At 48.2% G+C, this 25,921-nt stretch overlaps 1 protein-coding gene across 2 annotated transcripts in view; it reads right to left on the reverse strand.

Moving 5' to 3' along the window:
- itga4 (integrin alpha 4) overlaps window positions 1-25,921 on the reverse strand; it is a 215,404-nt gene that overhangs the window by 23,047 nt on the left and 166,436 nt on the right. For both annotated transcript variants that reach the window (XM_038789255.1, XM_038789256.1), the window contains exons 23-26: window positions 21,483-21,590; window positions 18,894-19,010; window positions 8,514-8,633; window positions 7,688-7,783 (exon numbers count right to left, since the gene is read on the reverse strand). In XM_038789255.1, the coding sequence (XP_038645183.1) occupies window positions 7,688-7,783; window positions 8,514-8,633; window positions 18,894-19,010; window positions 21,483-21,590 (441 nt within the window). The remainder of the gene's footprint in view (window positions 1-7,687; window positions 7,784-8,513; window positions 8,634-18,893; window positions 19,011-21,482; window positions 21,591-25,921) is intronic.

A 25,921-nucleotide genomic window follows, 5' to 3' on the forward strand; every position in this document is an offset into this window, starting at 1 on the left:
GTATAATTTGGATAAATGCAAGGTTATCCAGTTTGGTAGCAAAAATGGGAAGGTAGACTATTATCAGAATAGCCATAAATTAGGAGGGGAGAAAGTGCAATGAGACCTTGGTCTCCTTGTACACCAGTCACTCAAGATAAGCGTGCAGATGCAGCATGCGGTAAAGAAGACAAATGGTATGTTGGCCATCATAGCGAGAGGATTCAAGTACAAGAGCAGGGATGTCTTGCTGCAATTATACAGGGCCTTGGTGAGGCCACACCTGGAATATTGAGTGCAATTTTTGTCTCCTTATCTGAGGAAGGATGCTCTTGCTCTAGAGGGAGCATAGTGATGGTTTACCAGACTAATTCTTGGGATGGCAGGACTTACCTATAAGGACAGATTGAATTGGGTAGGATTGTATTCACTTCAGAAGAATGAGGGGAATCTCATGAAAACCTATAAAATTCTAACAGCACTGGACAGAGTAGATGCAGGAAGTATGTTCCCGATGGTAGGTGTGTCCAGACCAGGAGTCATAGTCTGAGGATACGGGTAAACCATTTAGGACAGAGATAAGGAGAAATGTTGTCACCCAGAGAGACGTCGGCCTGTGGAGCTCATTACCTCAGGAAGTATTTGAGGCCAAAACAATGTATGTTTTCAAGAAGCAGTTAGATATAGCACTTGGGCCGAGGGGGATCAAAAGATATTGGGGAAAGGCATGATTAGGCAATTGAGTTCGATGATCAGTCATGATCATAATGAATGGCGAAACAAGCTTGAAAGGCCAAATGGCCTCCTTCTGCTCTTGTTTTCTATGTCTGCCACCCTTGTTCTTTAGATGGTAGTCATTGCAAGTTAAGAAGAAAGCTGTTGACTTCCGGTTGCGGCTATGACCAGCTAAGTCGCACGTTTGGCTGCTCCTGCTACAAAGGTGTTTTCGGGCCGATTGGAGGGCCCCAACGGCGCTGTAAGGACAAATCCCGGTGGGGGAAGGCTCCCTGAAGAGAACCAGACCAACTTTATGGTCGGTACCCGGAGTGGGGTGGTAAAGAAAGCAACAGCAGCTCCCAAAAAAAAGCGGGGGAAGAAGACCAAAATGGCGGCCGGTGGAGCACCCGAGGAATGGAGGAAATGGGCGGAGGAGCAGCAGGCCGCTCTCCTGCGCTTCTTTACGGAGCTGAAAATGGAGCTCTTGGAGTCAATGAATGCGACGACCACCAGGCTGATGGGAGCCCAGGCGACCCAAGAGGCGTCGATTCGGGAGCTGCAACAGGAGATGACTGTGAGGGAGGAGGAGGCCACGGTCCTCGTGGGAAAGGTAGAGGTGCACGAGGCACTCCACCTGAAATGGCAGAGCCGTTTTGAGGAGCTGGATACCCGAATGAGGCGGAAGAACCTGAGGATCTTGGGCCTGGCAGAAGGCCTGGAGGGGTCAGACCTCCCGGGATATGTAGCAGAAATGCTGAGCTCCCTGATGGGGGCAGGGGCCGTCCCTTCGCCCCTGGAGCTGGAAGAGGCCTACAGGGTCATGGCTAGGAGGCCAAGAGCAAATGAGCCCCCGAGGGCGGTGCTGGTGCGGTTCCAGCGACTCAGCGACCGTGAGAGAGTGCTGGAGTGGGCCAAGAGGGAAAGGAGCAGCAAGTGGGAGAATTCGACGGTGAGGGTCTACCAGGACTGGAGTGCGGAGGTGGCAAAGCGGCGGGCCCGGTACAACCGGACGAAGGCGGTGCTACATGCAAAACGGATCAGGTTCGGAATGCTGCAGCCAGCGCGCTTGTGGGTCACCTACAGGAACCAACACCACTATTTTGAGTCCCCAGAGGAGGCGTGGGCCTTTGTACAGGAAGAGAAACTGGACTCGAATTAGACCCAGGGGATACTTGGCGGCCGTAGCCGCTCGGGTACTTTCAGCTGAATTCTTTGTTTGGATTTTGAACTCTTGCTGTGGTTTTTCTTCTGATGTTTTTTCCCCCTTTGCCAACTTCCCTTAGTTATTGTTATTGTGGTTATTCATGGTTATTTATGGTTATTTATGCTGTTTGGTAGAGGGCGACTGTTAAGTACATTGTTATTTGTTATTTATCTGTTATTTATAATGTTAAGTTGGGGAGGTGGGACGGGGGGGAGAGCAGATCGGGGATTTGGGCTCCTAGGGGGGGTTCTTTTACAGGCATGGACGGGGACGGGGGTGGAACTGAAGATGGCGGGGTGGGGTGTGGCAGGGCGAAAGCGCGGGCTTTCCTCTGTTTTCCCGCGCGCGGGGCAGAGGAGGGGGGAGGGGAGGAGTGCGGGGCGTGGCTAGCAATGGCGACCTTTCCCGCGCTGGAGCGGGGCCAGGGAGGAGTGGCAAGGGGGGGGGGAGGCCCCCCCCCGAGCCGGGGGGAGTCGGAGTGGGGCAGGAGCAGCCGGGTCAGCGTGAACCAGCTGACTTACGGGAGTACGATGGAGGGTACATCGCGGCTAGGAGGGGTCCTAGCCTGGGGGGGGGGGGAGGGGGGTTAGGGAGGGACACCGGGTTGCTGCTGAAAAGACCAGAAACGGGAAGTGGAGGACTGGAGAGGTGGGGGGAGGGGGACATCGCCATGGGGAGCGGGTCAGAAGGGGAGGGTCGACCCGGGGCGAGCAGGGAACAGGACATGGCTAATCGGCAGGGGAAGGGGGCGGGTCGTCCCGCGACCCGGCTGATCACTTGGAACGTGAGGGGGTTGAATGGGCCGGTCAAGAGATCAAGGGTATTCTCACACCTGAAGGGACTGAAGGCTGATGTAGCAATGTTACAGGAGACCCATTTGAAGGTAGTGGACCAGGTTCGCCTGAGAAGGGGGTGGGTGGGACAGGTGTTCCACTCTGGATTGGACGCAAAGAACCGGGGGGTGGCGATTCTGGTGGGAAAGAGGGTGTCGTTCGTGGCGGAGGAGGTGGTGGCGGATAAGGAGGGTAGGTATGTGATGGTGAAGGGTAAGCTGCAGGGGGAGAAAGTGGTGATGGTCAACGTATATGCCCCGAACTGGGATGACGCGGGTTTTATGAGGCGCCTATTGGGCCTCATTCCGGGACTGGAGGCAGGGGGCTTGATCATGGGGGGGGACTTTAACACAGTGCTGGACCCCGGGCTAGACAGATCGAGCGCAAGGACCAATAGGAGGCCGGCAGCGGCAGAAGTGCTGAGGGGGTACATGGAGCAGATGGGAGGAGTAGACCCATGGAGGTTTGGTAGGCCGAGGGCGAGGGAGTATTCCTTTTTCTCCCACGTCCATAGAGTGTACTCCAGAATCGATTTCTTCGTGTTGAGCAGGGGGCTGATCCCGAGGGTACGGGAAGCTGAGTACTCGGCCATTGCGATCTCTGATCATGCACCGCATTGGGTGGATGTGGAAATGGGGGAGGCGCGGGACCAGCGCCCGCTGTGGCGGCTGGATGTGGGGCTGTTAGCGGACGACGAGGTGTGTAAAAGGGTCCGGAAGAGCATTGAGAGCTATCTGGACTTGAATGACACGGGTGAGGTGCAGGTGGGGATGGTCTGGGAGGCCCTGAAGGCAGTGATCAGGGGAGAGCTGATCTCCATAAGGGCGCATAGAGAAAGAAAGGAGAGGCAGGAGAGGGAGAGGCTGGTGGGGGAGCTATTGGAAGTGGATAGGAGATATGCGGAGGCACCAGAGGAGGGGCTGCTGGAAGAACGGCGCAGCCTGCAGGTCAAGTTCGACCTGCTGACCACCAGGAAGGCAGAGACGCAGTGGAGAAGGGCACAGGGCGCGGTCTATGAGTATGGGGAAAAGGCGAGCAGGATGCTGGCACACCAGCTTCGCAAACGAGATGCGGCTAGGGAGATTGGGGGAGTGAAGGAGAGGGGCGGGAAGGTAGTGCAGAAGGGGCAAGAAGTGAACGGGGTCTTCAGGGATTTTTACAAGGAGTTGTATCGGTCTGAGCCGCCGACAAGGAGAGGGGGAATGGAGGACTTCCTAAACAAATTGAGGTTCCCAAGGGTCCAGGAGGGGCTGGTAGAAGGGCTGGGGGCGCCAATAGGGCTAGAGGAGCTAGTCAAGGGAATAGGTCAGATGCAAGCGGGGAAGGCGCCGGGGCCAGATGGGTTCCCGGTGGAATTCTATAAGAAAAATGTGGACTTGGTGGGACCGGTACTGGTACGAGCCTTTAATGAGGCGCGAGAGGGGGGGGTTCTGCCCCCGACAATGTCGCAGGCTCTGATCTCCCTGATATTGAAGCGGGATAAAGACCCCGTGCAGTGCGGGTCCTACAGGCCTATCTCGCTTCTGAACGTGGATGCCAAGTTGCTGGCAAAGATCCTGGCAGCTAGAATAGAGGATTGTGTGCCAGGGGTAATCCATGAGGACCAGACGGGGTTCGTGAAGGGGCGGCAGCTCAACACGAACGTGCGGAGATTGCTGAATGTAATTATGATGCCGGCAGTGGAGGGGGAGGCTGAGATAGTGGTAGCGCTGGACGCGGAGAAGGCATTCGATAGGGTGGAGTGGGAGTACCTGTGGGAGACGTTGAAACGGTTTGGGTTTGGGGAAGGGTTTATTAAGTGGGTGAAGTTGCTCTACTCGGCCCCGACGGCGAGTGTAGTGACAAACGGGAGGAGGTCGGAGTATTTCGGGCTCCACCGAGGGACCAGGCAGGGATGTCCCCTATCCCCCCTACTTTTCGCACTGGCGATTGAACCGTTGGCGATGGCACTGAGGGGTTCAGGGGGGTGGAGAGGACTGACTAGGGGAGGGGAGGAACATCGAGTATCGCTGTATGCGGATGATCTACTGCTGTACGTGGCAGACCCAGAAGGGGGAATGCCGGAGATAATGGAACTATTAGCAGAGTTTGGGGACTTTTCGGGGTACAAATTAAATTTGGGCAAAAGCGAGGTTTTTGTGATACACCCGGGGGACCAGGGAGAGGGTATTGGGAGACTCCCCTTCAAGCGAGCAGGAAAGAGCTTTAGGTACTTAGGGGTGCAGGTGGCAAGGAACTGGGGGACCCTCCACAAGTTGAACTTTTCCAGGCTGGTGGAACAGATGGAGGAGGAGTTTAAGAGGTGGGACATGGTACCGTTGTCGCTGGCGGGGAGGGTGCAGTCAATCAAAATGACGGTCCTCCCAAGGTTCTTGTTTTTATTTCAGTGCTTGCCCATCTTCCTCCCTAGGGCCTTCTTCAAAAAGGTGACGAGTAGCATCATGAGCTACGTGTGGGCGCATGGCACCCCAAGGGTGAGGAGGGTCTTTTTGGAGCGGAGTAGGGACAGTGGAGGGCTGGCACTACCCAATCTTTCGGGGTACTACTGGGCGGCAAATGTGTCAATGGTGCGCAAGTGGATGATGGAAGGGGAGGGGGCAGCTTGGAAACGAATGGAGAGGGCGTCCTGTGGCAACACAAGCCTGGGGGCCCTAGTAACGGCACCATGGCCGCTCCCCCCCACGAGGTACACCACGAGCCCGGTGGTGGCGGCCACCCTCAAGATATGGGGGCAGTGGAGGCGACATAGGGGGGAAATGGGAGGTCTGTTGGCGGCGCCAATAAGAGGGAACCATAGATTCATCCCGGGGAACATCGACGGGGGATTTCAGAGCTGGTACAGGGTGGGCATACGGCAGCTGAAGGACCTGTTTATAGAGGGGAGGTTTGCGAGCCTGGGAGGGCTGGAGGAGAAGTTTGAGCTCCCCCCGGGAAACATGTTCAGATATCTACAAGTGAAGGCATTTGCTAGGCGGCAGGTGGAGGGGTTTCCCCTGCTCCCCAGTAAGGGGGCGAGTGATAGGGTGCTCTCGGGGGTCTGGGTCGGAGGGGGGAAGATATCAGACATCTACAAGATAATGCAGGAGGCGGAAGAAGCATCAGGGGAGGAGCTGAAAGCCAAGTGGGAAGGGGAGCTGGGAGAGCAGATAGAAGACGGGACGTGGGCGGATGCACTGGAGAAGGTCAATTCTTCCTCCTCGTGTGCGAGGCTGAGCCTCATTCAATTTAAGGTGCTGCATAGAGCTCACATGACGGGGACAAGGATGAGCCGGTTCTTTGGGGGTGAGGACAGGTGTGTCAGATGTCTGGGAAGCCCAGCGAACCATGTGCATATGTTCTGGGCATGTCCGGTGCTGGAAGGGTTCTGGAAGGGGGTGGCAAGGACGGTGTCGAAGGTGGTGGGGTCCAGGGTCAAACCAGGATGGGGGCTTGCGATCTTTGGGGTCGGGGTAGAACCGGGGGTACAGGAGGCTAGGGAGGCCGGAATACTGGCCTTTGCGTCCCTAGTGGCTCGACGAAGGATATTAATTCAATGGAAGGACGCGAGGCCTCCAAGCGTTGAAACTTGGATTAACGATATGGCTAGCTATATTCAGCTAGAAAGGATCAAATTTGCCCTGAGAGGGTCGGTACAGGGATTCGCCAGGCGGTGGCAACCTTTCCTTGACTTTTTAGATCAGAGATAGACGTTCGGGGTCGTGGCAGCAGCAACCCGGGGGGGGGGGGGGGGGGGGGGAGGGGAGGGGGGGGGGGGGAGGGAGGGGGGGGGAGGGGAGGGGAGGGGGGGGGGGGGGAGGGAGGGGGGGGGGAGGGGAGGGGGGGGGGCAGCAAGGGTCGTGGGGGGACACGCACGACTGTAACGCGGGCAAGCCTGCTCGCTGCTCATGTCTGAAACTGTAGGCTGCCTTGGTTGTTAAGGTTGCCGGGGGGGGGGGGGGGGGGGGGAGGACTGGTGCGCGCGAGAGGGCGGGCGAGGGAGGGACATTTGCCTAGAGGGATTGTGTTGTAAATAATTTAAAAATTAGTAGGGGTAAATGTCTGTATGGAAAAACTCTTTCAATAAAAATTATTTAAAAAAAAAAAAGAAGAAAGCTGTTGAAGGAGCTTTGGTGAGTTGCTGCAATGCATCTTGTATATGGGTACACACTTTTTGCCACTGTCTGGTACAGGTGGAAGTAAATGTTTAAGATGATCATCAGGGTGCTGTTCAAGCAGACTGCTCTGTCGTGGATGATATTGGGTGGTCAGGGAGTATTAAATAGCCAATGATGGGGAGTTGGTCAGGTGGTCAATGGGGGGCTTGTTTGGTCAGGGGTGGTCGGTCGTGAGGTAGTAGGGTGATCAGCTTTGGGGGAGGGGGGTGTAATTGAATGGGCAACAGAAGAGTGGGGTTAGAGTGGTCAGGGGTTGGTGTTCAGTGGAGGTTTCATTACTATAGTTACCCAGAAATTCTAAGTGGCTTTAATTCTTATTACCTCTTCCCGGCAATTGCTGAGCAATCCTTACCTGGGGACCTCTGGGGTGAGGTCATCAGCAGATCTTTGGGTTACCCTCAGGAGCTTGGAAGTTACAAGCCATGGATTGTTTTCTTTCCTTTGCATTCTAAACTTCAGTATATTCTGTAACCCGATCAGAAACTGAGTAATCCATGTGCAGGGTGGTAATTGGTTCAGCTGATTGATTTGCTCTCGCTATGCCAGGTAAAAAAAATCAATAAATCTGCCTGTTCTTGATTGTCATGTAACCAGTGACCCCTGCTGAAAAGGACTGGGATCTGCTGTGATAAGCCTAATTTAGTCAAACACCATTTAGTAACTGGACTTGCACGTGTAGAACGGCCATTGGGCAATGTTCTGGAGAGTTGCTGCCGCGGGTCATGAAATCACATACAGATTCAGGAGAGGGGGAGTGAACTGTACCTAATAAAAATATAGTGTTGTATTTGAAGACTTACAGTTGTGCTTGTTCCTCGTTCATTTTCAATAACATTTGGATTCTGTCCCGATGATGCCACAGCTTCTGTAACAAAATACGTTGAAGAAGCGGTATCCTGTTAAAATAAAATAGGTGTTTTGTTATGTTTTATCAAAAATATTAATTGAGCACTTTATGTCATACTCCATGCTGTACGATAGTTTTCAAATGTAAAAACAAAGCCTGCAAATGCTGTAAATCATAAATTTATTGAAGTTAGAATTATAATTTTATTCCTTATTATTCATTGATGTTATAATGGGGCAATCTCAACTGCAAACATCAGAATGGATGTCATTCCCTGATTATCTGACAGGAGGTGTACTCTGGGGAGCAGAACTGGACCTGCTAATTTCATTACAGCACTCCTCGACTGGGTGATCTCACAAAACTGACAAAAGAGATATGCGTAAAACAGCAGGACAGACTGTAATTCAAACAGAGATTCTTTATAACTACTAATTCACATTCAAGATGCATAAATAGTTTTGCTTACATTCCACAGGAGAGAGAGAGGAGAGGCAAAAGTTGTTGTGTTCCTCATCGAGAATATCACTATGTAGTCATGCCAACAGACATGTGCTCCTCACAGCAATAGGGAAGCCGGAGAGTACAAACACAAGATATAAATACCCTGATCTTGTTTTTGTTAAAATACTTCATACATATATGTATGATATTTGTTTTCCCCACTCCATAATCATTAGAATTTGTTTGCACATTATTCAAAACACCAAGATGATTTAGTATACAATGTTCTTTTACTATACAAGATCTCAAAGATCATATATACACAAAAAACTTACTGATGCCAAAAATGCATAATTGAGCTTCATAGCAATATGGACGGATACAGCTTTTCCACGTTCAATGTCTCCTAACTGGCATCTGATGTTTAAACAGGAAGTTTCATCTCTGAAACAGGACTGTAAAAAAAAGTTACATTTCATTTGTAAAAGGTTGAAACTTAAAAGTGATTGCCCATAATACTCTAACTGGGCAGCATGGTAGCACAGTGGTTAGCACTGTGGCTTCACAGCGCCAGGGTCCCAGGTTCGTTTCCCAGCTGGATCACTGTCTGTGCAGAGTCTGCACATTCTCCTAGGGCGAGATTCTCTGCAAGTGCGGAGAATCGTAAAGGCTGCCGTGGGACAGGCCGTGACCCACGGCAGCCTTCACGCCCACTTCCAGGGCCGATTCACCCCCCCAGGCGGGGCTAGGAGCGCAGCCCCGTGCGTCACGGCCTTAACGACGGTCGTCAAGGCCGCACGTCAAGCGTCACGCCGGCTGACGCGGCCGATGACGTCAGCCGCGCATGCGCAGGTTGGACAACGCCAACCCGCGCATGTGCAGTTGGTGTCTTTTCCCTCAGCCGCCCCGCAAGACGTGGCAGCTTGATCTTGCGGGGCAGCGGAGGGAAAAGAGTGCATCCGTTACGGACGCACGGCCCGCGATCAGTGCCCACCGATCGCGGGCCTATGCCCCCCTTGGCACGGCCGTGGTACAGCCGTGCCAATCGGGCCCCCAGATGCCACAAACAGGCATCTGGCGCCTGTTTCTGGTGTGTTTGCTGCCGTGTTGAAACAGACGTGAAGGCCCGGTCGCTCGGCCCATCGGCCTCAGAGATTCGCCGCTCGCCGTAAAAAACAGCGAGTGGTGATTCGTGGCGTGGGTCAGGCGTGGGGGGGGGGGGGGGAGAGAAGAGCGGGAGGGCGTGAAAAATGTCGGCAGGCCCTCCCGCTATTCTCCCACCCGGTGTGGGGGGCGGAGAATCGCGCCCCTAGTGTCTGCTTGGGTTTCCTCCGGGTGCTCCGGTTTCCTCCCACTGGTCCCGGAAGACGTGCTGTTAGGAAATTTGGATATTCTGAATTATCCCTCTGTATCCCCAAACAGGAGCCAGAATATGGCGACTAAGGGCTTTTCACAGTAACTTCATTGCAATGTAAGCCTCCTTGTGACAATAAAGATAATTATTAACTTATGAAAAGCCTCATCTGGAGGTGCAGAACACATGCTCATATTCAAAATACTCCAAGCAAAGTTACTAATCTCGTCCAACTGGCAATGTGCAATCTTACAAGGAAAGTGTGCTTTGTGAATAAAAGTAGAGTGGTGCTTTACACTTCCTACTGGATAGTTACAGTAACTTACATCCATTTCCACCACTCTGGAATCAGCAGATTTTGTTATAACCACCAACAGGAAACGAAAGGCAACAAAACTTAGTGTCAGAAACACATAAACAAGTTACTACTCAGTCTTTTGTGGCAAGTAGATTCCACAAAATAACAAAGTAACAAAAATCTTAAAAGGCAGATTAATCAATAGTACTTCACTTTGCACATATTTTCATATTATAAACTACAAGAAACCAAAAGGATTTCACACTTGCTGGAAATTCCATTCTAACTCTACCTATTGACGAGGCACTAATACAAGTTGAAGGAAACTCTTAAAAGGACAGGAGATTTTTAATACATGTTTTGCAGATTCCTTTAGAAATTAACAGGAAGGAACCATTTAAAATGAGTATCCACAAGAAAGGTCTGATGATCTTTAACAGTCAAAAAAAAAGGCAAAAATGGGTTATGATAAATATGTGTAAACAAGAATCTGAATTTATGAACAAGTGCATGAATGTTGCAGCATTTGAACCCACATTTGATGGATCCTCAAAGTGGTTTTAAGGATCGTCTTTTTTGGCATTTCAAGGCTGCTTCTAAAGGACAGTAGTGCATCATGCCTGGCATGACTTGGTGACCAAGATTAATCAGGGGGCAGTATTCACAACACTTAAGAAACAAATCTAGATGATGGTGGACCATTAAGTAAGGCTACCAAGTGACACGTTTACTGCTCCCCACATAAAGTTATCATGCAACTACTTGACACCTCTTTCATTGCACTTGATGTCCATAACAACAAAGACAAACAAACGCCTTTGAAGGGTTTCACATAGAAAATAATTATAACACAGTCTGGCTGCATGAAGCATCATTAGCTACTGGCATACAGGGTGGCTGCACATTGGGTATATGCCTGTCATTGTATATATTTCTTAAGTCACAATATCTCAGGACAAAGTGGCAATAGGAAGAGGGCACCATGAATATCTTTGCTCTAAGAGCATTAAAGAAGTAGTGGGAATTGAAGCCAGAAGGCTTTCCTAGCTCAAAGCTAGTTCACTCCGTTCTAGTTAAGAAAGACCTCCTTCCTCATTGACACAAAAACAGAAATAAAAATAAGCAAAAATATCACATGGTGTGCTCGACCTATTTGAATGCATCAGAGACTTTCTGCACACTGATTAATCTTGGTCACCAAGTCATGCCAGGCATGATGCACTACTCTCCTCTAGAAACTGCCTTGAAATGCCAAAAAAGACAATCCCTAAAACCACTTTGAGGATTCATCAAATGTGGGTTCAAATGCTGCAACATTCGTGCACTTGTTCATAAATTCGGATCTTGTTTACACATATTTATCATAACCTATTTTTGCCTTTTTTTTGACTGTTAAAGCTCATCAGACCCTTCTTGTGGATACTCATTTTAAATGGTTCCTTGCTGTTAACTTCTAAAAGAATCTGCAAAACATGTATTAAAAAGCTCCTGTCCTTTTAAGAGTTTCCTTCAACTTATATTAGTGCCTAGTCAATAGGTAGAGTCGTCTCTGGATATTGCATGGTTAAATTAATGTTAGTCCAAACAAAACTGACATTTTATGAAGGAGAAAAGGGAAACTTGAAAATTAACAGGAGCATGTGACATAGCAGCAGGCCACTTGGCTCCTCAAGCTGATCTGATTGTGGTCTCAATTCCACTTTCCTGTCTGCCCCCCCCCCCCCCCCAATAACCTTTGACTCCCTTGTCTATCAAAAATCTAAGCCAACCTTGTATAAATCCAACAGCCCAGCATCCATTCCCTTCTGAAGGGGAGAATTTTACAAACTACCCTCTGAGAGAAAATAAATTCTCATCTCGGCCAAGAGCATTTTTAACTGTGTCCCCAAACCTCGATCACCTAGTAAACATATTTATGTAATGCCGTTTAGATTGAAATTATTTACCTCTATTTGTGCCACCAGTTCATCTATCTTATTGCAGATGCTTTGTGCATTCAGATAAAAAAAAACCTTAATTTCATTTTTGTTTTGGACTTCTATTCCCTCAATGATCTTACTCACGAATGTAAATTTTTTGTTGCCTCCCTGTCCCACCTGACCCATTTTCCTTGCCTTTATCCCCATCATTATACTGTTCTGATGCCTCAACCTTTCTGTTGGATTTCTAAATGTCCCTTCTCCCGAACCCTTATCTCACTTTGCTAGCTTAAAGCCATGCTTACTGCCTTATTTATACCAGGACACTGGTTTAAGTAAAACTTGTCGCAATGGAATGGCTCTCTTCCCGGAGTACTGATGCCAGTGCCCCATGAATCAAAATCCCTTCTTCCCACACCACTCTCTGAGCCACATGTTTAATTTACTAATCGCTTGACCGCATGCCAAGTGCTGCTTGGCTCAGGTTGCAGATCTATAGAGATGTTCTGAGTTTTAATTTGGCCCAATCCTCAAATTATTTAATAGAACATCATTGCTTATTCTACCTTTATCACTGGTTTCCATGCGGAACTATAACGCCTGGATCCTTGCCGCTTCACCCCTGGTCAGGTCTTGCACTGTCACGCGCAACTTCATCTCCGGGACTCTCCCTGTTCTAAGTTTTGTGATCTCTCCATCATTGCTTCACATCCCAGAGTTACCCTGGATCAAGCACAATCATCACTGCTTCTCCTCTCGACTCTCGCTGATTCGAGTCTCACTCTCTCTCACTGCCTCACTTTTAAACTCTCCCTGATTCGAGTCTCCCGTTCTCTCACCGCCTCACCTCCAGACTCTCCCTGATTCGAGTCTCACTCTCACTCGCTGCCTCACCTCCGGCCTCTCCCTGATTCGAGTCTCACTCTCACTGCCTCACCTGCGGCCTCTCCCTGATTCGAGTCTCACTCTCACTGCCTCACCTCCGGCCTCTCCCTGATTCGAGTCTCACTCTCTCTCACCGCCTCACCTCTAGACTCTCCCTGATTCGAGTCTCACTCTCTCTCACTGCCTCACCTCTAGACTCTCCCTGGTTCGAGTCTCACTCTCGCTGCCTCACCTCGAGACTCTCCCTGATTCGAGTCCCACTTTCACTGCTTCACCTCGAGACTCTCCCTGATTCGAGTCCCACTCTCACTGCCTCACCTCCGGCCTCTCCCTGATTCGAGTCTCACTCTCTCTCACTGCTTCACCTCTAGACTCTCCCTGATTCGAGTCTCACTCTCGCTGCCTCACCTCCGGCCTCTCCCTGATTCGAGTCCCACTCTCTCTCTCACTGCTTCACCTCGAGACTCTCCCTGATTCGAGTCTCACTCTCTCTCGCTGCCTCACCTCCGGCCTCTCCCTGATTCGAGTCTCACTCTCGCTGCCTCACCTCTGGCCTCTCCCTGATTCGAGTCTCACTCTCGCTGCCTCACCTCTAGACTCCCCGATTCCAGTTTTTCTCTCTCACTGCTTCACCTCTGGACTCTCCCTGATTCGAGTCTCACTCTCTCTCACGGGTTTACCTCCTGGACCTTCCCTGATTCGAGTCTCACTCTCTCTCACTGCCTCACCTCCAGCCTCTCCCTGATTCAAGTCTCACTCTCGCTGCCTCACCTCGAGACTCTCCCTGGTTAGAGTCTCACACTCTTTCTCACTGCTTCTCCTCTAGACTCACCCTCGTTCGAGTCCATAAGATCATAAGACATAGGAGCAGAATTAGGCCATTCTGCACATCGAATCTTCTCCACCATTCAATCATGGCTCAGTCCCATGCTCTCTCTCGCTGCTTCACCTCTAGATTCTTCCTTGATCGAGTCTCACTCTCTCTCACTGCTTCAGCTCGCGGCTCTCCCTTTATCAAGTCTCCTTCTCGCTGCCTCACCTCTAGATTCTCCCTGGTTCGGGTTTCACACTCTTTCTCATTGCTTCACCTCCCAGACACTCCAAGGTTCGATTCTCGCAATCTTTCTCCCTGATTCGAGTCTCCCGTTCTCTCACCGCCTCACCTCCAGACTCTCCCCGGTTCGAGTCTCACTCTCTCTCGCCGCCTCACCTCTAGACTCTCCCTGATTCGAGTCTCACTCTCGCTGCCTCACCTCGAGACCCGCCCTGATTCGAGTCCCACTCTCTCTCTCGCTGCCTCACCTCGAGACTCTCCCTGATGCGAGTCTCACTCTCGCTGCCTCACCTCCGGCCTCTCCCTGATTCGAGTCTCACTCTCTCTCACTGCTTCACCTCTAGACTCTCCCTGGTTCGAGTCTCACTCGCTGCCTCACCTCGAGACTCTCCCTGATTCGAGTCCCACTCTCGCTGCCTCACCTCCGGCCTCTCCCTGATTCGAGTCTCACTCTCACTGTCTCACCTCGAGACTCTCCCTGATTCGAGTCTCACTCTCTCTCTCGCTGCCTCACCTCTAGACTCTCCCTGGTTCGAGTCTCACTCTCTCTCTCACTGCCTCACCTCGAGACTCTCCCTAGTTCGAGTCTCACTCTCTCTCACTGCCTCACCTCTGGACTCTCCTTGGTACGAGTCCCATAATCCTTCTCACTGCTGCATCTCTAGACTCTCTGGTTCGAGTCTTGCAGGCTATCTCTTGCTGCTTCACCTGCTTGACCTTCCTGTTACGTTCTGGTGCTTGGCCGGTTGGAATAAGTGTACTAGAGAACATCTAGTTCGTGACTAGTTAAATGTTTATTGTTAAACAATAACAGAATTTACGGTGCAGAAGGAGGCCATTCGGCCTATCGAGTCTGAACCGGCTCTTGGAAAGAGCACCCCACTTATGTCCACGCATCCCTGTAGCCCACCTAACCCAAAAGCAATTTAGCATGGCCAATCCACCTAACTTGCACATCTTTGGACTGTGGGAGGAAACCAGAGCACCCGGAGGAAACCCACTTAGACACGGGGAGAACATGCAGATTCCACACAATGACCCAAGCCGGGAATCGAACCTGGGGCCCTTGAGCTGTGAAGCAACTGTGCTAACCACTATGCTACCATGCCAGCCAACGCAGGTTAGATAACCACCTGAAAATGATCAAAATCTACTAACAATTATAAATTATCTAAGAGCTACTACAAATGGGACTATCCACTATGACAACTATCTCCAGCCTCCCCAAGGTAACTGTCAGGCAATTGTTCTCTGCTGCCACCTGCTGGTTGGAGCTCATATCTATCATTATATACATGATTGGTGTGCATATCATCACATTTCCCAGGTGTGATTCTCTCTCTTTTTCTCTCTTCTTCACCTCTTGCAATCATGGCTGCCATCAATCACTCGGATGTCCAAGAGCTGTCACTCAACCATCTCTCTGATCCAAGTCTCCTTTATGCTACACAATCACCTCTCCAACCCAGGCTCCTTTATGCCACTGCCTCTGATCCCAGACTCCTTTAATTAGAGAATTATTTTGTTCTAGAGTAAGCCACTCAGCCCACCATAAGGTCAGAAGTGGGGATGCTCGCAGATGACTGCACAATGTTCAGCACCATTCACAGTTCCTCAGATAATGAAGCAGTCCATGTCCAAATGCAACAACAACTGGACAATATCCAGGCTTGGGCTGGCAAGTGGCAAGTTACATTTGCCATCGCTGAATCCCCCGCAACCAACACCCTGGGGGTTACCATTGATCAGAAACTGAACTGACGAGCCATATTAATACTGTGGCTACCAGAGCAGGTCAAAGGCTAGGGGTCCTCCAGTGAATAGATCACCTCCTGACCCCCAAAGCCTGCCCACCATCTACAAGCCACAAGTCAGGAGTGTAATGGATTACTCTCCACTTGCCTGAATGAGTGCAGCTCCAACAACACTCAAGAAGCTCAACACCATCCAGGACAAAGCAGTCGCTTGAGTGCTCCTCCTTCTACAAACATTCAAACCTTCCACCACCGATGAACAGTGGCAGCCGTGTGTATCATCTACAAGCTGCACTGCAGTAATTCACCAGGGTTCTTTCGGCAGCACCTTCCAAACCCACGACTGCTACCATCTAGAAGGACAAGAGCAGCAGATACCTGGAAACCCCACCACCTGGCGGTTCCCCTCCAAGTCACCCACTACCCTGATTTGGAAATATATCGCCGTTCTTTCATTGTCGCTGGGAACTACCTCCCTAACAGCACTGTGGGTGGACCTACACCCCGGGGACTGCAGACGTTCAAGGCAGCAGCTCACCACCACTTTCTGAAGGGCAACTATGTTAGAGCAGTAAATGCTGACCTAAACAGGGACAAAAAAACCTTGCTCACAAGGCTGCTGTGTAGCATTTTATGTTGCTCTCCCATTGACTCTCTGATCCCAGTCTCTTTTACGTCTCAGTTGTTTCTCCGATCCCAGCCTCTTTCATATCACAAAGCCACCTCTTTGATCTCAGCCTCCTTTATGTCTCTCAGCCATCTCTCTGTTCCCAGCCTCCTTTATACCATCAAACCCGGAATTCGCACATGGGATAGATTTGACTCTTCCTTGCTGGCAGGTTTGAAGGTGGAGGGCACATTAAATCCAGTGGGTGGCCTGCCTACCACCTACCTGCACCACAATTATATCCATTTAAGAGCCTTATTCTGCCAGTTATAACCCTCACACATATGGGGGAATCACTGATTGATCTCCCCTCGGCATTCGCAGAATACAAGTTCCCGCTCAGCAGCAGAGTCTTAAATATCTACCACCAAACCCTGACTGACAGTTCCCATAGTCCCGGGCTGGGAAGTGTGTTTTGTACGCCACGACTGTGGCTTTATTTGTGTTGGAGAATACGCTTGCTTTGCCTTTGAGCCTGCGCCTCCTGAAATCATTATACCACCAGTCCCCAGATTCTGAGCCCCTGGGTCTAGAACCAGATGTGGGAGGTCTCAAGTCTGGTGGAGAAGGGGGTTTGTGAGGCCCAGGGGAGAGGGCATGCGAGGAGAGGGGTTTGGAGATCATTGAGAAGAGGCTAGGAGGTGAGGGAAGAGAGCACCCACAGGGGGAAGAACTTGAGAGAGGAGGCCCGTGATGGAGATACACTTCCCACTTGAGGCCTCAATTGAAATGAGGGCAACGCGTGACCTGCCTCATGTAATGTTGCAGTGGGGGGCTGGCGGGAAGCCACCTGGAGAGTTTTATGGAACCCCTCCCACCTGCAAATCCACTGGTGAGGGTGTGTAAAATTATACCACATGTTTAACTCCCTCCAATTATACCACATGTTTAACTTCCCCTACTGCAGTACTGAAACAGTTCTTATCAAAGTCACAAATAACATCCAAATAATGTCCATTGTCACTATGACCACTGTCCTTTCTTATCCTTTTAAAATCATCTGTAGCTTTTGGCATAGTTAACCACACAATCCTCCAATGGCTTTCCAACTTCATATCCGTCTCAGATGGGCCGGTGCTCATCTGATTCCACTCATCCATCTAAGCCGGGCCAAAGAAGCAGCGGCAATAGCTTCTCTTCTGGATTCCACACCATTACCTCGGGTGTTTTCCACCCCATCCCCGCAAGGATCTATCTTTGGACCCCTCCTGTTTCTTAATATATGCTGCCACTCAGCAACATAACAACAGTTACCACAAATATGCCAGAATCACCCAGCTCTATCGCAACACTGTCTCTCACAACAACTCCACTGTCTCTCAATTGTCTGACGTCTTATTGGAAATCTAGTTCTGGATCAATGTGCATTTCCCCTAATTTAACATTGGGAAGACTCAAACCATTGTCTTTGGCATCTACCGCAAACTCTGTTCACTAGCTGTCAACTTCATCTCTCCCTCTGGAAACCTTCTGTGAATGAACACAACTGCATCGTTATATCTGACCCCGAGATGAGCTGTCAACCTCATGTCCATGTAACCACTCAACCAGGGTGACCAACTATCCTGGATTTTCCAGGATTGTGCCTTAATCCTGCCTTTCATCCTGCATCCTGGATCAGGCCATCCTGGGATTCATTTTGTCCTGGATTTCCTGTCTCTGCACATGCCTCAACCTCAGCAGGTTGGTGATTTGGGGTCTGAGTTGTGTAGTAGTTTCTGAGCCAACATGATCAGACTTGGAGTGGGTTGCACAGCTGCCACATTAGTGTCATGCACGAGTGAAGGTACAACTCCCTGCCCCCCACTGCCACTATCATTACTGCCTCGCCAGAACCCCCCCAGCTCTGCTGACACCACCACACTCGGCCAGCAGCACCCCCCCCCCCCCACCCCTGCCCTCTTCTCTCTCCCTCCCCCCCCCCCCCCCCCCCCCCAACGTCTCACCAGATGCTGAAGTGTCCTTTACTTTGGTTTGGCCAGAATCAGCTACCTGACTATTTGCATCCATAGTATTATGCAACTCTGATGTTGTATTAGCTCATCGTGCTCCTGTAGTCCTCATCCATGTCTTTGTTATCTCTACTTTTGACTATTCCAATGTACTCTGCTTCACATCATTCACCTTCCATAAACCTAAGGCCATCCAAAACTCAGCTGCCCATTTCCTAAGTCACACCATGTCCTGCTCATCCATGATTGGTGATCTACAGGTGGCTTCAGTTGGGCAATACCGCTATTTTAAAATTCTTATCCTTTTTTTCAATTCACTCCATTGCCTCACCCATTTCTAGATCTGTAACCTCTTCTAGCCCAACAGCCTACCAAGATATCTGCACTCCTCTTAATTCTGGCCTCAATCTTAATACACCCTCAATCTTAATCGCTCCACCATCGTGGTCTTGCCTCGAGCCACCAAGACCTTTAGCTCTGGAATTCCATTCTTCAACTTCTCCACCTCTCTATCTCTCTTTCCTCCATCAAGAAATCCATCCAACCCTACTCTATGACCAAGCTTTTGATCGTTTGCCCCTAAAGTCTCCTCATGTGGATCAATGTATTTTTTTTGGCAGTGTTTCTATGAAATGCCTGGAGACATTTAAGGTGTTTTTTTAAACTGAAAATTGTTATTGAAATGATCTCAGGGGTATGATTTTATCTTGAGCTCTGGATAATCAGTGCTTTGCTATATTAGTTATATCTTTGATTGGATTACTGGCTTGAAATCACTTGCAATTCTCTATTTCATCAATTAGAGCTTAGTTCAATTTATATTGGTCCTTACCAATACTTTTCTTCCAAACTTATTGAAAAGGTTAAACATTTGATGAAATATTGTTACATTCTGCATTTCAGTACAGTTTACTGGATGGCTGTCAAATAGACATTCTCCAACACTGGTCTGCAAAAAAATAAAATCACATTTTTAAAAAAACATAACAAATATCAATATTAGTCATGAATATGCAGCAATTTTCATCAACTAAATTTCATGATAGAACAATCTTTGCAAACATGCAGGAAGTCAGGAAACAGTTCAGGTGGGAGAATCAGAGGGAGTGAAATTCAGAATAGAAAGCTGTACTTTTTAGCTCCACCTGGATTATAGGTCATAGCCTATCTTAAAATACTGAATAAGTGCTGTACTGACAGAGGTGTTGTTCTTCACATTAAACATTAATTGAGATTCCATGTGCCTCTGCTGGTGGCTCTTTATGTGTTGAGACTTGGGGGGGGATTTTTTCTGAGGGGTGGGAAACAGATTTTGGACTGTTTCCAGAACCAAAACCCACCTGGCGGTACATAGTCACTTATTGTGATTTTCATGGGGTGGGGTCTTTAATTGATCGAGAGACAGGCCAACCATGCAATTCAAAAAGGCAGATAGGCTATCAAAGCTGGAGAATTCATCAGGCTGTGGTGAGTAAGAGATGGTGCTTCAAGAGGCTGGTTTAGCTAAGGGGCTGGTTTAGCTCACAAGGCTAAATCGCTGGCTTTTAAAGCAGACCAAGCAGGCCAGCAGCACGGTTCGATTCCCGTACCAGCCTCCCCGGACAGGCGCCGGAATGTGGCGACTAGGGGCTTTTCACAGTAACTTCATTGAAGCCTACTCGTGACAATAAGCGATTTTCATTTCAAGATGGAGTCACCTTCTCTTTAATTTTTAAAACCTAAAGTTAGAAAATAGACTTTGACAGCCAGGCCACCACCATCCGGGGTGGGTGGAAGAGAGAGAGCGTGAGAGCGAGAGAGAGGTGTCCCTCCACAGGACAGCCTTTGGCTAGCTGCCATTTGTGAAGCTGTATTCAAGCTCCTAAACTGGTCTCAACTGCCACGAGGTATCTGTATATGAATTAGATTATCCCATTCAGCCTCCTTAAGGTGATCTCAGGTGGCTGCCATTTCAGCTACTGTCATATGTAGGCAGATAGTACCACGCTCCCAACTCGCTGTACACCCCTTCCCACACCTCCTGAATCTCAGGTCTGTAAAATGTCTTGGAGGCAGAGAACTGGCATGCTCTCCTTCCAATTTGGCCCAACAGATTTGCAAATCCAGACCTTGAGGTGTACAAAATTTGCTTCTGATTTATGATCCATGATAAGCCACTATAAAAATGCAGGTGCTTCTTCCTGGCGAGATATTCTAACATCCCTCTTATAGTTTTGCAGAGGGTCTATCAAAAAAACTGAAAGATTGTTCTTTCTTGCCTCTGATTTCCAATCTCTTTACATTATAATCTTACCGACAGTATCACGTTTCCTCTAGCCATTATTCTTAATATTTCCTCTTCCTTTAAAGTTCCAAAGTACTGTCCTTTAACATCATCTTCTTTACTCAGAAATCATTTTCTTTACCTCGTCACACAGAAGTAAAAAAACAGTTCCTACTCCAACCCTTTCTTTTCTAGGCTGTCATTGTAGAACCTGCTTACCTTTATAAGTCTTCCTATCACATACAATTTATGGACTTTTAAAGACCAACTTTGGCATCACCTGGCTACTTATTTGATTTACCAAATTTTTCACTCTTTTCAATCCTGGTGATGCATTATTTACAAATCAACATTTGGCATATATTCCATGCTACCTTTATACATGACCGAGAAACATAAACTGAAAAACTTGAAATTTGTCTTCACATTGGCATATCACTCAGCTCATTAAGTCATCAAGTCAAATCATATCGTTAATAGTAATTACATCGAAATAAAGACACTACTTCAGCTTCGGGAAATTACCAATTGTTGTATCACTGTACTAGCAAGAGAGAAAGCCAAGTAATTTTACCAGCTATGCAGTTATGTAATGGACCAGTGTGGGGAAAGAAAACTTCCTGGACAAGGTCTCGAGATGTAACACGTGCTCTTTACTTCCTCCCTTTCCACTATACTATATATAATCATTGGGTTTCTCCATGGCCGGGAACCTGAATGACCAGAGTTCAAGTTGCCTCCATGGCAATGAGTCTCATTATTGAATTTAAAAGTATCAACCCACTTTCTTGAAGCAGATTGGCTGTATATTCATCTTTCCACCAGGCGTTATCAGATTCTGTGGGGAATCCAACACTTAAAACTTTAACAGTTCACCTACCACCCCCACCACCACCTCAGCCGCACAGAACCCAAATGCTCAATTGTTTAAAGTTAAAATTCCCTTCATTAACTCTGCTTCTCTGTACACAGGAGGAACACACTTCCAAAGAGCAAGTTAGAGAATGCAATGTTACAGAAATGAAATTGGAAAAACATGTTATGGCCAATTTTGCTCTATACAAAATTGCTTAATCAAATTTTGAGAATCTAACTGTGCTCCAGCGAAGTAATTTATTTTTTTAATATACATCTCAAACAGTACAACAATTATCCTACCTTTATGTCAAGTATTTCAAACAACTTGACACTATTTTCTTTCAGTGCATTGGGCTGTGTGATTTGTAGTTCAAAATTAGGAGCTATGCTGTTCCCCATGTTAGTGACCTTGAAATAAGTTAATTATGAATAGATTAATATATGTACTAACTCATTAATATCAGAATATTTGCTGCAACATTCACACACAGTTATGACAAATACTGGTCAATAGATTATAATACAAATATTCATCCATGACTTCTTGCTGCCTTTCATATTTTATTTCTTATATATGAATTGTCAATAATCTTCCAAGAGCATTACTGACAAAGGCTGATTGTTCACCTTTTTAGGATCAGAAATATGATCTGACCCATTTTATGGGCTGTAGGATGTAAAACAAGAACAAATTAAATCTGTGGAACAATGCCTGTGCCAATTAGCCTAAGAGATGGGAAATACTACGTTGGAATAAAAGGCTGCCCAGGTAGCCGTGGTGTCTGCCTGAAACAGATGTCAGCACCCCGGAATGGCAGTAGTGAGCGATTAGCAGAGCAGTCTTTGGGCACACTCTGCTCAAAATATTTTCAGCAGTTCAAGTGGCCTAAGCAGAATTTGCATCAAAAAGTAATTCTAAGTTTGTATAGAACATAGAACAGTACAGCACAGAACAGGCCCTTCGGCCCTCGATGTTGTGCCGAGCCATGATCACCCTACTCAAACCCACGTATCCACCCGATACCCGTAACCCAACAACCCCCCCCCCAACCTTACTTTTATTAGGACACTACGGGCAATTTAGCATGGCCAATCCACCTAACCCGCACATCTTTGAACTGTGGGAGGAAACCGGAGCACCCGGAGGAAACCCACGCACACACGGGGAGGACGTGCAGACTCCGCACAGTCAGTGACCCAGCCGGGAATCGAACCTGGGACCTTGGAGCTGTGAAGAATTTATGCTAACCACCATGCTACCGTTATCTACTATATTATCTACTATAACAGTGGAATGATTCCAGAACTATTGCAGAAAATAAAAGCTCATGGTGTAGGGGGACCATATTAGTATGAATAGAAGATCATCTGGCTGGCAGAAAACAGAGAGTATGTATAGATCGGTCTTTTTCTGATTGGCAGTATGTAACTCATGGAGCCCTGCAGGGGTCTGCGCTGAAACCTCAACATTTTACAATTGATACCAGTGACGTACATGAGGACAGTGAAGGCCTCAGCTAAATTTGAAGATGACTCAAAAACGGTTAGGAAAACATGTTGTGAAGGAGGTTCAAAGAGGATATGGTCGAGTGAGTGGACAAACATCTGGCAGGTGGAGTATAATGTGGGAAAATGTGAAGTTGTTCACTTTGGCAGGAAGGATAAAAAAAAAGGCAGCGCATTACTTAAATGGAGAACGACTGCAGAATCCAGCGGTACAGGGGGATCCAGGTGTCCTACCGCATGATTCAAAAAAGGTAGGATGCAGGTACAACAAGCAATCAAGAAAGCTAATAGAATGCTGTTCTTCATTATGAGAGGAATTGAACATAAAAGTAAGGATGTTATGCTTCAGTTGTACAGGGCATTGGTGAGACCACATCTTGAATACTGTGTGCAGTTTTGGTCTCCTTATTTCACAAAGGATATAAATGTATTGGAGACAGTTCAGGGTGGTTTACTAGAATGATCAGGTTGTCTTATGAGAATAGGCTGAACTGCTCCTTCTTCATTCACCTGAGGAAGGAGCTGCGCTCCGAAAGCCTGTGTGTGAAACAAACCTGTTGGACTTTAAACTGTTGTTGTGAGACTTCTTACTGTGCTCACCCCAGTCCAAAGCTGGCATCTCCACATCGAGCATAGGTTGGACAGACTGGGCTTGTTTCCACTGTAGTTTAGAAGAATGAGGGGCGAGTGACTTTATTGAAGTATACAAGATCCTGAACGGTATTGACAAGGTGGACATGGAAAGGACGTTTCAGTCCAGAACTAGGGGGGAACCATTTTAAAATTAGAGGTAGTCCTTTTAAGACAGAGATGAGAAGAATTTTTTCACTCAAAGGCTTGTCCGATTTTGGAAGTCTCCACTTTGCAAGGTGGTGGAGGCATGGTCATTGAACATTTGAAGATGGAGATAGATAGATCTTTGTTAGGCAAGGGCATCAAAGATTATTGGGGGAGATGGGAATGCAGAATCAGAAACACAAACAGATTAGCCATGATCTTAATGAATAGTAGATCAGGCTCAAGAAGCCAAATTGCCTGCTTCTGCTCCCATTTCATATGTTCAAATTCCATTTTCTATCCCCACCACAATTTCCCTTTCAAAGGCAAGCAGCTTACGAGCAGTTCCCCCTCTATATTTTCTTACCCCCAACCACTTGCCACAAACAATATTTCCACGTGCTTTTAGCCAATACACACCAACAGGCGCACCCATTAGAAATTTGGGCCAGCCAGGCCAGCTCACTGTTAAATTCAGGTAAGCCTATTGTAGGGTTTTATAACGAATATGAATATCCTTCTGTTTTCCCCATCATCTCAAATGTTACTTTGAATGCATCTATATAAATAGTGAGCATTGATGACAGTGTCTGTAATCTGGCTCCAATTATTTATTTAGCTGTGTGTCTGCAAAATGAACTTTGGTCGTGAACTCAGGGTGCTTCCCGGTTCATTCATTTTCAACTGTGCCCATGGTAACTCTATTTTGTTACTCAATCCTAAAATTCTTCTGAGCAAGTTCTCCCAGTAAAGTCCAAAACATTCACCAACTGAGCTTCTGAAACTCTCAGCCAAGCATCTATAAGGAGTCAGTAGTAATAACAACCTTTGGAAAATGCCAACAATGAACGCTGTTAAACCTGCAGGGACAGGTCGCCTGTCAATCAATGCACTCCAGCAGCAGGTGCCTTCTTTTTTTTTACCCCAACTGAAAGTTGCAGTTTGTTTTTAATTCACTTTTGAAGGGCTCTGGATTCATGTAACTTAGATATCACTCCCACTGCCAGCAAACTGGGAACAGCTGGAAATAGGAGGGCAGAATTTCCACATCTGGGTCATGCTCTCCATTTCTTTTTTAAAATAAATTTAGAGTAGCCAATTATTGTTTTCCAATTAAGAGGTAATTTAGCGTGGCCAATCAACCCAACCTGCACACTTTTCCAGGAGACACATCCGGAGTGAGACTCGTACAGAGTGGGGATTGAAACTTGGTAATTTGGTGCAGTGAGGTAATTCGGTGCAGAGTGTGAGGAGGTACTTTTTAACCCTGGTAAGTAGTCTCTCTTTTTCTTTTCATTGTCTAATTTATTTATTTTTATTTTGAAATTCTAGTTGTTTAAGTTTACCAAGGGTTTAAGACATGGCAGGAGATCCCAGACCCGTGTCATGCTCCTCGTGTGCGATGTGGGAGCTCAGGGACACGTCCACTGTCCCTGGCTCCTTCACGTGCAAGAAGTGTGTTCAGTTGCAGCTCTTGTTAGACCGCTTGACGGCTCTGGAGCTGCGGATGGACTCACTTTGGAGCATCCGCGATGCTGAGGAGGTCGTGGATAGCACGTTTAGCGAGTTGGTCACACCGCAGGTGAAGGTTACTGAGGGAGATAGAAAATGGGTGACCAAAAGAAAGAGCAAGAGTAGGAAGGCAGTGCAGGTGTCCCCTGCGGTCATCTCCCTGCAAAACAGATATACCGCTTTGGATACTGTTGAGGAAGATGGCTCACCAGGGGAAGGCAGCAGCAGCCAGGTTCATGGCACCGTGGCTGGCTCTGCTGCACAGCAGGGCAGGAAGAAAAATGGCAGGGCTATAGTGATAGGGGACTCGATCGTAAGGGGAATAGACAGGCGGTTCTGTGGACGCAATCGAGACTCCAGGATGGTATGTTGCCTCCCTGGTGCAAGGGTCAAGGATGTCTCGGAGCGGCTGCAGGACATTCTGGGGGGGGGGGGGGGGGGGGGGGGAGGGTGAACAGCCAGCTGTCGTGGTGCACATAGGCACCAACGATATAGGTAAAAAACGGGATGAGGTACTACAAGCGGAATTCAGGGAGTTAGGAGTTAAACTAAAAAGTAGGACCTCAAAGGTAGTAATCTCAGGATTGCTACCAGTGCCACGAGCTAGTCAGAGTAGGAATTTCAGGATAGATAGGATGAATGCGTGGCTTGAGAGATGGTGCAAGAGGGAGGGATTCAAATTCCTGGGGCATTGGGACCGGTTCTGGGGGAGGTGGGACCAGTACAAACCGGACGGTCTGCACTTGGGCAGGACTGGAACCGATGTCCTAGGGGGGGTGTTTTCTAGAGCTGTTGGGGAGGGTTTAAACTAATGTGGCAGGGGGATGGGAACCAATGCTGGAAGTTGGAAGGTAGTAAAACAGGGACAGAAACAAAAGGAAGTAAGGGGAAAAGTGCAAGGCAGAGAAGACATAGTCAGAAATCCATAAGGGCGACAGTACAAG

The sequence above is a fragment of the Scyliorhinus canicula genome, chromosome 2, assembly GCF_902713615.1.
Source record: "Scyliorhinus canicula chromosome 2, sScyCan1.1, whole genome shotgun sequence".
Taxonomy (NCBI): domain Eukaryota; kingdom Metazoa; phylum Chordata; class Chondrichthyes; order Carcharhiniformes; family Scyliorhinidae; genus Scyliorhinus; species Scyliorhinus canicula.